The sequence below is a fragment of the Muntiacus reevesi genome, chromosome 2, assembly GCF_963930625.1.
Source record: "Muntiacus reevesi chromosome 2, mMunRee1.1, whole genome shotgun sequence".
NCBI lineage: Eukaryota > Metazoa > Chordata > Mammalia > Artiodactyla > Cervidae > Muntiacus > Muntiacus reevesi.
This window is the reverse complement of record NC_089250.1, coordinates 91,698,606-91,711,686: the sequence shown is the minus strand read 5'-3', so window position 1 is coordinate 91,711,686 and position 13,081 is coordinate 91,698,606. Positions and strand designations below refer to the sequence as shown.

General features: G+C 48.4%; 1 protein-coding gene across 2 annotated transcripts in view; it reads right to left on the bottom strand.

Annotated features, from left to right (window-relative positions):
* Positions 1–10,845, bottom strand: part of RAB4A (RAB4A, member RAS oncogene family) — a 48,526-nt gene extending 37,681 nt beyond the window's left edge. For both annotated transcript variants that reach the window (XM_065922327.1, XM_065922326.1), the window contains exon 1: positions 10,617–10,845. In XM_065922327.1, the coding sequence (XP_065778399.1) occupies positions 10,617–10,647 (31 nt within the window). In that variant the 5' untranslated portion in view covers positions 10,648–10,845. The remainder of the gene's footprint in view (positions 1–10,616) is intronic.
* Between the last annotated feature and the right edge of the window lie 2,236 nt (positions 10,846–13,081).

The window sequence follows — 13,081 nt, the reverse complement described above, 5'->3', positions numbered from 1 at the left end:
AAGATGGCCTTAACTGCGGGATCGGCTCCATGTATTTCACTTCCTGGGACAGTGGGGTCATCTGAGAATGGTTTCTGGCCTCTGATACCAACGACTGAGATAAGAAAGCCTGAAGATCTGGAGGACGCATCCCTGTTGCAGATGCAGATTCACAACCTACACCTGTGACCACGGAGGAGCTCTGGGGAGGCAGGGCCTGTGAGGGCCGAGTGTGACGGGAAGCCGGGAGGGTCGGCTGTGAAATGCCCAGGATCCGACCCCAAGGGGAGCCAGGTGACCTGAGGTGCGGGCCGCGAGAGGCCGCAGGAGAACCAGGGAAGTTAGAGGATGCAGATAAACATCACGAGCAGCTCTGACCAGAAGCTTAGGTACGATGGAAAGTAGAGCCGGGGCAGTGAGGCGAGGGGGTGGTGTGGACGCCAGCAGACAAGAAGTGACCACAAGAAAAGGGGATGACTGGTGACACCCGTCCCTGGGACTTTATAGAGATGCGGTCTGAGCAGAAGGCAGGGCTGAGTCTCAGCCGGGGACAGAGGCAGCAGGAATAGTGTGGAGGTGAGGCGTGGAGGCAGACACAGGTGGAGAATGGGCGGGAGAGCAGGGGGGCTCCTCGGTGCAGCCCCTTTCTCCTCCAGTCACGCAGCGGAGGGGAGCCTGGGGCTTAGGGAGATCACAGGGAAGGCTGAAAACAACCGATGCAAAGAAAAGCAAGAGGGCCAGCAGAGTGGGTGGGTGGCCAGGCACCACCGAGCCCCCTGCCCGAGGCAAAGGCCACCCGCCCACAGGATCTCGGTGGGAGCAGAGCGCTGTCCACCGGCAGCAGGCAGGGCAGCTGCTGGAGAGTCAGGTCGAGGCCCCGGGGCGAGGGCAGCCGAGGAGGGGCCGGGGAAGGCAGGGCTGCGGGCGGCACCGCTGGAGACAGTGGCTCACATCCTGAACAGAAGGGGCCGGAGGGGCAAGGGCCTCCGGCCAGTGAGCAGCTGGGGGAGTGGGAGCTAAGAGGCTGGGAGTGGGGCGGAAGGGAAGCTTGGGAGGGGACTGGCGATGACATCAAGGAAGCGAGACGCCAGAGCAGTCGAGTGACTCCTGCGTGGGGGCCCTGCGGCTGCCCAGGGTGGGCAAGGAGCTGGGGTGGCGAGCAGGACCCCAGGATAAGGGATGTTGTGGGGGGGGGGTTAAGGAACAGTCGCAAGGACGCCAGGGAACAGCAATGCGGAGGAGCTGGGAAGGCACAGAACATCAGACCACATCTTCTTCAAACACAGCTCTGATCTACTGGGGGGCAGGAGTCGAGCAGCAGAACCCCCACCAGAGCGCTGGCTGAGGCCAGGTGGCCAGTGTGGCAGCTGGAGAGCAGTGAGCTGCAAATGGCAGGGAGAGACACAGATACACACACACACACGCACACGCTCACACACATACACGCATGCATGCACACAAACACGCTCACACACACAGACACACACACACGCACAGACACACACACGCATGCACACACATATGCATGCACACAGAGACACACGCACACACACAGACACACACACAGACACGCATGTGAGCACACACATGCACACAGACACACACACATGCACAGACACACACACACATGCACACACAGAGACACAGACACACACACGCATGCACACACGCATGCACACACAGACACGCACACACACAGACACACACAGACACACACACACACACACACACACACGGCGGCCAGGCTGAGGCCTGGGTGCTGGGCTGTGCCTGAGCCACCTGACCGCAGAGAAGACCATGACGCTGTGAGTTCCCGTCCGAGGCACGGGCCCCCAGCGCTGCTCCAGGCGGAGGGCGGGCTCTGTACCGTGTGGACCTGACCCACTGCGGGTCTGAGGTGTGCACCCAGGTTCCTCAGCAGGTGAGGAAGCCTAGCCAGCAACCCAGCATCAAAACCACAGGTTTTTAGGTGATTTCTACTTGATGTAACAGTATTTTTTTTAAAAAAGAAAAGAAATTATTCTCCTGAAGTAGAAAATGACCCAGAAAAGCAAGCTGGTGGCTGATGAAGTAGATAGAAATGAAGAGAACTAAATAAAAAACAACTATCCTTAACCAGGAAACAAGTTAGGACCCTTTAAGGAGTAGAATGTTAAATCCGATAGAGGTATTTGAAAGGAAACAATCGTTTAAAGAAATAAAGGCAAGTTGTTTGTCAAAAAGTTTTAAAGAACACTACAACTAGGGTAATAAAAAGGGAGAAGCTGAACTGTTATTTTTGTATTTGAGGATTCACACAGTGTATCTCTCCAAACCACAAGTTTGAAGCAAGCATTGAGTACATAACAGTACCTGCAACTTTAGAGATCACACAGATCTATGAAAGCACCCCTCCCAAATGGGAGAGGTTTCCAGCATTAGCACCCACTTCCCAATTCTGCCTTGAGTTAAGAGTTAGATTTTGACTTGTATCAAATGTCCAATGTTTGTGGAGAACATGCCCTAGAGCTGTGCGATCCAGGGGGTCATCACTGATCAGAGTATGAGGAGGAGACAAATTTGTGTATGGGAAAGAAAAACAGAGTAAGAACTTGACTACCTTTGAGAATGAGTTCAAACACCAGCCCCGCTGCCTTCAGCTCTGGGACCTTGAGCAGACACCTAGCCTCTTAGTTCCCTCACCTGTAAGTGGGTCCCAGGGTTTACCTTACCTAACGAGGACAGAGAGTACTTTGTGTAGATTATTCTAATTTCACCCTTTATCTAGAGATTAAGATTATAATTCAGGCTGACATACCCATGGCTTCCTTAATAAAAGGAAAGATTTCCTGATACAAGGGAAACAGTAACAGGTCGATAGGAGAAGAATCTTATTCAACGATATTGACCTGAAAGGTACTTTAGTCACATGACTGCTAGAAATGACACTGTTCTTGGGAAATGTAACTAGGGAAAATTTACTTTATTACTAAATAATACATATAAGAAGAAATACAGAGAGGGACAGTTTTAACTTATAATGCTTTTTATAGTTGTGAATATTTAATGAACTTGTTTATGTAATAACAAACTTTAATATCAATTTTACCAATAAAGTTTTATTGATGTTTAGACTAGGAAGGTCTCTATGAATTTTAATATTAAAAAGACAATCCAAAATAAGGACTTCATTCTTATAAAGGTATGTGACAGGTATAGTATCCTAGTTTACTTATGTATTTGTGACAGAATTACTCATGGTGATAATTTAAGGAAAGTGGGGAAATAGCAATGGTCACCAAATAACTGACTTTCATTTCCCCTCCAAAGTATTGTCATGGTCAAGGTGGTTCTGAAGGTGAATGTTAGTCTTCAAAATACCAAATACTTCTATCAGGTTCACAAAGACAGTAAGAACTAAGATTAAATGCAAGTATATTGTGTCTGCAAAATAAGAAAAATTTCACTCTTCCTACGAAGACCAGGGATTCTGACCTGTACACACCCATGGCGGGGCCCATGCCCTTTCCACAGCTCTGCGGCAGCTCCCACACTGGAGAAGAGACGTCTAAGTTTGTCATCCACTTCAGTAAGATTACTAACTGGAACAAATTAAGTTCAAACTGAACTGCAGCTGACATTTTTTTGGAGACTAAGAGGCACTACTGCAGTAGATGTCTGCCTAACATTCAGGCTCCTCTGTCCGTGGAATTCTCCAGGCAAGAATACTGGGGTGGGTTGTCATTTCCTCACTCAGGGGATCTTCCCAACCCAGGAAGCGAACCTGCATCTCCTTTGTTTCCTGCACTGGCAAGCAGATTCTTTACCACTGAGCCACCTGGGAAGCCAGAAACACAGGGTTAAGACAATCAGAGCCAGACATTACCTGCCTGTAACTGGTCCAGGGCAGGCACTTGACCTAACTTGGCCCAAATACATAGGAAGGAAGGACTTTATTTCACAAACATGGGGAAGCACTCCTCTTTTCTGTGGATATAAACAAGGAAGGGTACCAGATTACAAACAGTAGCCGTTTATGACCCAGGAAATGAGGGAAGAGGAAACAGGGTGAGAGGAGAGAGATGCTAAGAATATAGGTCCCTGCTAACATGACTGTGCTTCTCAATCAAGCAGCCCTGAAACCTCATCTATAGCTATTTGCAAAAACACATTTTCTTATCATCCATGCCACCTGCAGTTGGAAACCTACCTGATAAAATGACCAAAAGAGCTAATTATTTACATCTATTGAACAGAAATTTTCTTTTAAGCATAATTAAAAAAATTTTTTTTTTAAATTTTTGGTCATGTAGAGTCAATTTATAAACAGAAGGTGGTTAAGTAAACATGGATATAAAACCAGGGGAGTACATTCAACAAATACATATTTAATAACTACCAACTGCTAGGTATTTTAATATTTGGCGAGCACAGATTCAGGTCACCTAGGGTCCATCCCTTTGGTGGGGAGAGGTCTGCCTGGGTGTCCCAGGCTCTGGGGCGGGGCGCCCGGCTCCCTGAAATGCCTGATGGCACACCAAGGCCTGCCTCTGGGCTCTCATAGCTCCAAGCCGGCCAGGTGCCATCTAACTTGTTGTGTTCTCTCTACGTTCAATTGGGCAGGGGTCAAGTGCTGGCACCCAAGAAGCACAGCAAAGGTGCCTGAGCACCCTCAGTTCCAAGGCACTGATTTCACCTGTGACTTCTTGAGGGAAGTCTATTTACAAAAAGAACGCCTGGGTAACCTCTTTAGGGGACGTCTTAATTCAAGTTTCGTTTACATCACATACAATGTAAAACACTGGTAGACTTCTACCATAAAGAAAAGAATTAAACTAATCTTCGAATTGGCTTTTCTGTTCACCCTGGCCTTCTGTCTCATCTTCTGTAGCAGAGAGGGAAACAGACCACCTGTCTAGTAGAATCAAAGCAAAGGCTCATTCAGCCTTCCCTGCAGGGGCTGGTCACAGCAAGTGGGACAGACAGTCACGCAAGCAATCCCCTACTTTCAAAGAGTCTGTGGTCTGGTCTCAAAAGAGATGAGCTTTGTCACCACTGACAGTTGACTGAATTGCAAAACAGATCTGCCAAGTCCCCACAGGCAGCAAAGAGTGTTTATTTTATGAGGACAGCTGTCATAACCCATGTAAGCAAGTGAGCCAGAGAAACAACTGTAATGAAGTGAGCACATCGCACATAATAATATTGTATATTACAACCAAGAAGGGAGATGCTGTGTTTTTAAGTCCTCAGTCTCTTTTCTGGAAGATTAAAAATCCATATTTAAAAATGATAAACCTCCTTCTAAAGTACATCCTCTCTCAACTTCCGTGGAGCCGAGTGGTTACGAATCCACCTGCCAATGCAGGGGACACTGGTCTGATCCTTGGTCCAGGAAGACCTCATATGCCAAGGAGCAACGGAGCCTGTGTGCCCCAACTGAGCCCCGACACAGCCAAATAAAGTTAACTAATAACATGATATTCTCATCCGCAAATTATCAGTGCTTTATAAATGGTGTCCTTCCCTCCATATCTAAATATCAGCCACTTTTTAAGACTTCTTCAATGCCCAAAATCTAGCACATAAGAGAAACAAAAAGAGTTATAAGGCCAAGGTCACTAAAGGTCATCACATAAGTAGGTACCATCCTGAGCGCAGGGCTGCATCTGGCTGTGGCAGAGCAACCAAGTGTGATTCCTCCAGGTATCACACCTGTCATTATCAGGGTTTTGTTTATTGGCCAAATTTCTCTCAACGCAAACTTATTTTTGTTTAGAAAGCTCACTGGGGATTACCAAGGGAGACAATTTGTAGAGACAGAGTCCTTTGACTTATGTGTCGTGCTGAAGTCCACTATCCTCTATATCTGTCTTTCTTGATCCATCTTTTAAATGATAGTACCCTGCACATCACTTCAGATTTTGATTCATAGTCACAGCTAAAGAGAAGCAAAAGTATTCTTCAAACACACAGAACTCAGTCCATTACTAAGATGAGACTGGCAGGGAAAGTTGTGACATCCAAAGACAAGTGTTACAGGATACACAGGAATCAAAAGTTTTCCCTCAAACTATTCTCAGTGGCGAGTATTCTAATGGTTATTAGAAGTGGGGAAAAAATCTATTACATTGGTCTGAGCAATTTCTAGAGGATGGTTTAAGAGAAAAGGAAAAAAACAAAGAAACTTTGGCTTCCTTCTTATTCCAAAAAATATTCAGGGCTAAGATTATCTCCTAGGCAAATGGGGAAAACAAGAGTCTGTGGAATAGCAATGGGTAATCGGCTGGATTTGGGACATAGGACAGGCTACCCCTAGGCCATCCATAGGGAAGAAGTAGGTAGGAAGTTGAAAACAAAGGTATCATATCAATGTATGACAAAACCCACTGAAATGTTGTGAAGTAATTAGCCTCCAACTAATAAAAAAAAAAAAAAAATAATAATAAAAAAGAAAACAAAGGTATTTAGCTTGAAAGACTGATGTGGCTGGAAATATTTAGGAGACTTCAGAGAAAGGCAAGCAACAGCAAGGACTGGAATGCCTTATAGTTTGAATGACCATGAAAAGTTCTCATAAACTTTTGATTTCTGAAAGATCAATGTTTTCAAAATTCCATGGCCTGGAGGCACCACACAGAATAGTGCCCTGATATGCAACTGTGGTCTTTAGACCAACAGCACCTGCATGGCCAGGGAGCGGGGCAGGTGCAGCAGTGAATATGCAAAGCCAGAATTTGCGTCTTTAACACACCAGTGGGCTGTGGCACGTGCAGTTGAGAACCACGGTGGCAGTGTTCCCCAAATTCTGGTCTGTGTTCACCAATTTTCCATGGTGACAAAAGTACAAACATTTAAAATGACAAATTCATCCAATTTAGGGAAACACCCTTTATTCTGAGGTCACGTGCTTCCTCTGTTGACATTTTTCCATATGCCCTAACAAAATACAGTAAAGGCAATTAAGTGATCTCCCTAACAGTGAGTCATCTCGTACTTCACTGGAACCAACGTGAATGTGCAGTTGCATGTCCTGTGCCTAGAATATTCTGCTTACTCCACTTTGCCTTATCAAGCCTAAGTCTCTCCTGAAACCATAGTGTGACTACCATGCTTTGGCTTCCTACGGCTGCCACAACAAAACACCACAAACTGGATCGCTTGGTTCACAGTCTCACAGTTCTAGGCTAGAAGTCCAAAGTTAAGCTGCCGGTCAGCCTCTCTGAGGACTCCAGGGAAGGGCTCCCTCCTTGCCTCTTCCTAGCTTCTGGGGGCTGCTGGCCACTCTCGGTGGTCCTGGGCTTGTGGTTACATCACTTCAACCTCAGCCTGTCTTCATACCACATTCCTTCCTGAGTGAGTCCACACCAAATTCCTCTCATCTTTCAAGGACTCCAATGCATGAGAGCTCAGCCTAACCCGACATGACCTCATCTGAACCTGATTACACCTGTAAAGACCCTGTTTCCAAATAAGGTCACATTCACAGGGTGCCTGGGCTTAGGACCTGAACGTACAATGCAACCCACAGCAGCATACAGTCAAACATTTAAAAAAGAAAATATCCTGGTAATTCTCAAAATTATATGGTAAATGCTGTAATACTTTCAAACTAAAGCACAAAATAAAAATGTTAAGAGTATACTGTAATAAAGCTAGTACAGGACCAAGAATTTGTGTTCTTGTTTCATAAATTGCTGTCACGGTAGAATGCATAAATTACAGTGTGTATAGAGAATTGGCTTAGATTTTTTCCCTCACTTCCAAACTGCATCAGCCCTTAAATCTTTTTTTTTTTAAATTTCTAGCACCTTCTATACCACTTACACTTTGTAGCTCCTTTCTGAACATCACTGCTTGATATTAATATCTGATTTGTAAGTTTTTGTCTCACAAATCTTGGTATCAGGAATTACCTAAACCAATCTGTGATCAGCCAATCAAGCTCCTTGGGAAGTCTCAAGCCACACCAACTGGCCAGGCCTTTAAGAATGCTGTGAATCTAACAGTATTTGTGAAGCACTGTTTCAGTTCAGGGATAATCAACAGGAGCTTTCAGTCAGAAACCTGTATGTTTGAGATTTCAATGTTGTATTGCAATATTACATAAAGTATTATATAAGGTATGGTATCCATGTGGTTGGTGCTTCTGGTGCAGCAAAATGTTGAACACTAGTCACTGGAAGGTGAAATACTGCCTTAATGAGCTAAAAGGCATGCAGACACAGCTCATGAACGTATATTCATTAACAGGACACTGGTAAGCAACAGTTCTTCATTTTTCATCATACCCCTGTCGAGCTACAGAGATTCCTTTTCCAGAAGAAAGAAAGTGAGCACAGAGTACAAAGGAGTTTAAAGATGAGGCAAACATTCCTTTAGGCAAAGAAGTTTAAAGATTAGGCAAACCACCTACCTAACAGGCAAACGTCTGGAAGGAAGGGAACTGTTTTCCATCTGGGAAACAATGGTGTGCAAACCCACCAATGATAAGAGAAGGTGACAGCTTGGTTTGGGGTGACTTATATTTTGGGTCAGCACTGTAAAGTGCCACACCTGCTCTTGCTAAAACTAATTTTCTATGTGTTTCACTTAATTTCCTCTACTAGAGAGAAGGACTACAACTAGTAAAAAGTAAAAACATATTTGGAAGATACCATGAAATAAGAGTACTAAAAGTCAAAGCCTGATGAACAGAATTTGATCAGTTGACCTGTGATGCTCGATACCATATTTTATCAAGGTTATCATTTCATACAAAATATGGTGTGCCTAGTTCAGAGGAAATGGCAACCCACTCCAGAATTCTTGACTGGAGAATCCCATTGACAGAGGAGCCTGGCGGGCTACAGTCCATAGGGTCCCACAGAGTTGGACATGACTGAAGTGACTTAGCACGCAAACAGTGTTTCATATGGGGGCTTCCCAGGTGGTGCTAGTGGTAAAGAACCCGCCAGTTAATGCAGGAGACATAAAATATGTGGGTTCTATCCCTGGGTCGGGAAGATCCCTGGAAGTGGGCATGGCAACCCACTCCAGTATTCTTGCCTGGAGAATCCCATGCACAGAGGAGCCTGGAGGGCTACAATCCAAGAAGCGCAAAGAGTCGGACATGGCTGACACAACTTAGCACGCATGTTTCACATGAGACAGAAGAAACATAGAAACTGCATCTTCCAGTCCTCCTCCTAACTCATAACCCCACCTGGTTTCTTACTTGGACTTCCCACTGCGCCCATGTGCTCCTTCTCCAGGTCAGACAGGAAGAAAAAGTGTGGGGAAAGGAGCACTTGAAAATAAAGAAAAAGCAAAAGCATAACCAACACTTGCTGGAGAAATGGGTTTTTTTTTTTTTTTTAGGAAATCTGACTATGGTTCTCTACAGAGAGGCAGACCACGTGGATGTGGCAAGTGCAGTAGCATTAGAAGCTCTGACAACACCGATCCTTACAAGCCAGGGTCCTTTCGGATTTCCTAAACCTTCTAGGAATAGCTGTCTTGCTCCCAGCCTTACCAAGAACAGGGCAGGGAGCAGGCATAGGAGTGGCTGAAGGTGGAGCAAATGCCTGAGTGCTTGAGGGACCTCAACCACAGTCCTCTTACAGGCATTCTGGATCCCTCAGGGCCTGGGCACTTGTAGACCAGTTAACGCCTCCGTGCCCCAGGTCTGAGTCAGGTTTCTTTTTAACATACCTTCAGAGACCACATTCCTTCAGAACTCCAGCCTGGGTTGGTTTGTTTTTAACATTCATTAGTATCATAAGTAGATTAACACTGCATCCCCCAATGGACTGTAAGCTTGCCAGGCCAGAGCAGTGCAGGCGGGTACCTTGCAGTGTTGGAAACCACAGCAGCCCATGAAGCCGGCCCACACCTATCTGTTGACAGAAAGGGGAGGACGCCCGGGCACACGGAAGACATGAGGGATCTGACTAGAGGTAATGGTTTTGAACTCGAGCCCCTCCCTGGGGCTGTAAAATCCGAATCAGACTTAATTTGAGAATGCACACATCTGAGAGTGACTCCAGACTGGTAAACACTAGCAAACCTTGATACAAAGCAGAGATGTACTCTATTGTTGATTTTTACCACGCAGGACAAAAACACACAGATTATGAATTGGGAAGGCTTTCGTTTACTTAAAAAAAAAAAAAAATCTCTGCTGGGTGCCTTCGGGTGTGAGTGCTACAGAAGAAGCAAAGATCAAGCAGAATAGGCTCTGCTTCCGAGGTGTTTATAGTCCTACAAAGACACATTTATAAACAGCTATCATACAGCCTGAAAGGTCTCCGAAGGAAGAAATGCGTTTCCATAAGTCCTTGTAATTTCAGTGCAAAGGAAGGGATTTGAAGCAAGGGAAGCTCAACGTGGAAGAGCCGAAGAACACACTCAACTGCAGGCGTCGCCCCAAGTCCTTCACATCCCTCGCTGGGGACAATATCGCAGTCTCTAAAGGGCTTCCCTACACCCTGAACTAAGAGCAGACCAAGAAACGCAAACCCCACGGGCAAGTACGCGGAGAAGCAGCAAGCAGACCCTCGGAGAAGCAGATCACAGACCGGGCCACCCTCGGGCGGCCGCGCCCCAGCACTGGGATCCGGGTCCCCGCACCCCGCCGCCCGCGCCCCCGGCCCCGGCCCGCGCCCCCCGCCTCGTACCGTAGGTCTCGGACATGGCCGTCTGCGACATCTTTGGAGCGGCTCCGCCTTTCGCGGGGCGCCGCTGCGGCTCCGCCGGGCCGGCCGCAGGGAGGCCGGGGGTCGGCCGCGCCTCGGTGGGGCACGCGAGGGGCAGCGGAGCGGAGCAGGGAGGGGCCCGCGATCCCCACGGCAACTGCCGGCCCCCAGCGGCTGCGGCCCCGCCGGACTGCGGGCTCCGCGCAGGCGCACGGCCCCGCCCCGCCGGTCTGGACGCGGATGGGCGGAGGGGCGGAGGGGCGGGGAGGGCGGGGGCGGAGGGGCCGTGAGGCCCGGCCCTCGCTGGGCGCGCGCGCGCGGGGCGGCTGGGGCGGATCTGGCGAGGGGCGCCGCCGAGTCGGGGGCGGGGGCGCGCGGGGAGGGCGGAGGGGGCGGGGGCGCGCGGGGAGGGCGGAGGGGGCGGAGGGGGCGCGCGGGGAGGGCGGAGGGGGCGCGCGGGGAGGGCGGAGGGGGCGCGCCGGGCCCGCAGAGGCTGCAAGGGTGGGGAGGCGCTGGCGGCCCGCAGGCCGGGGGGTGACAGGGAGGGGCTTGGCGGGGTCCCGGGCTGAGTCAGCAGGGTCCGCTCCCTCACAGAGGAGGCTGAGTGCCCGCTTTGGAGAGGAAGGCCGCCCTTTGCCAGGTAGGCCGCCTCCGCAAAGACTTGGTCGTTGTCATCTGGGGCACTCGGCCAAGGAAGGACTTCCTCTGAGCTGTAATGATCAACCCGGGTCGGGCGGAATGTGTAACTAGGAGGCGGTGGCCGCAGGTGTCCAGCGGGAGGCCAGCGCTGCCGGCTGGGAAGCAGGCTGACCTGCCGGGGACGGAGCTTTCACTCCTTACCTACGGAGCCCTCGCCGGTGAGGCTGAGCTGGCGTCCGGGGAAAGCTGATACAATCTCAGGATGTACCTGTTCCGAAGAGTCCTTAGAAAACTATAGTCATCGCCCCTCTGCACTCCACTTTAGGGGAATGTGGCCTTTGGACAGGAAGCGTCTCTCGGCCCTCAGCCGCGGGTGCATTTTCTACGGGTAGGAGTCGTTGGTTGAATATTTTGATGTAAGGAGCACAGCTGAATTCAGAATCCCCTTCTGTTGGCGGTGTAGCGATAAACAGGAAGAGGTTTTTGGATGGGATTTTGCTCCATTGGAGCATGATCAGGACCACGTGGTATCGCATAAGACTCAACCTTGTTCAAAAGACACAGAAGAATACTGAGGGTATGCCCTGGCTAAGCTCCCAAGTGACTTGGATGGTGGGGGCAATGCCAGAAAATACATTTTATTCAAGTGCATTTGAGTCTGTCCTCCAGATTGGCATCAGTCCTTCTCTAGGGTCATTCTTTTCCTCCCCAGCGACTATCTGGCTCTACATGGTTCCCCTCTCTGATTCTCCTAGAAAATAGATACTCTGCTTCTACATCACAGAGGAGCCCTTCCCCCGCCCCCTCCCCGCTGGGCAATGTGGTAGGAACTGTAATTCTCTAGGATTATTTTATATGTATCCCTGGTTCAGTGGCCGGAACACATTGTTGCTTTCTTCAGGTTAGGTTTGATCTACACTGCTAAGTATAGTAGTCTTCCTCTGTTTAGAGCTATTTCAGAAGAAAGATGGTGATCCCATTCTTTACATCTGAGTGTTCTTGTCAGGAAGTTCTGTGGATGACAAGAAAGAAATCAACGAATTCTTGAAACTGGACCTGATGAATTGTGAAACCTGGACAGGGTGACAGAAATAAAAATTAAATGACTGTTTCAAAAGTGACAGCAGTTTTCCTTAGAAGATAAATACTTAGATGAGCCTTCAGGAAAGACTGTTTGCTTTGGAAAAACCACCCTGGAGAAGCCATTTTTGTTTTAGTTTGCAAATATAAAGCCAAACATCACAACTGGAAGGGGAAATTCTCAAGAACTGAGGTTTGAAGGAGTCAGGCTTACTTGAATAATAATGTGAAAGGTGTTTTGCATCTCAGCAACTTTTGAATCTCCGAGAGGAGATATGTTTCTCCTAAGTGTTCTTGGAGACTGCTTTGATTCTGAGGTACTGATGATTGTGTGTAAGGGAAACTACCACAAAATTAATTTGTGTTTTCTTCAGCTCTTCTCTCCTTTCTCCTCAGGGAAGGCTTCCATAAGCCAAGGCACACTGGAGCTACTTCTGAGGGAAATGAAGGGAGAAGGATTTCTTCCAAAATAGATACTGCCTCCTCCTCAGGTCAGCTGGCACTTTCCTTTTTGTTCCCTGACATGCCTCACATTTAACAAGCAATTAGGAGCTTTGGAGACTGCCAGGCTCCCAAAAAGTCCTGTTCCCCAGGACTGGCAGAAGCCCGCATGGGCGGGGACAGCGGGACAGATGGGCTCCTAGGCACAGGGCTGGACCTGGAGCAGCGGCCTCGTCCCCTGGAGGGGCCTTAGAAAGATCTAGGGGTGAGAATCCTGCATGACCCTG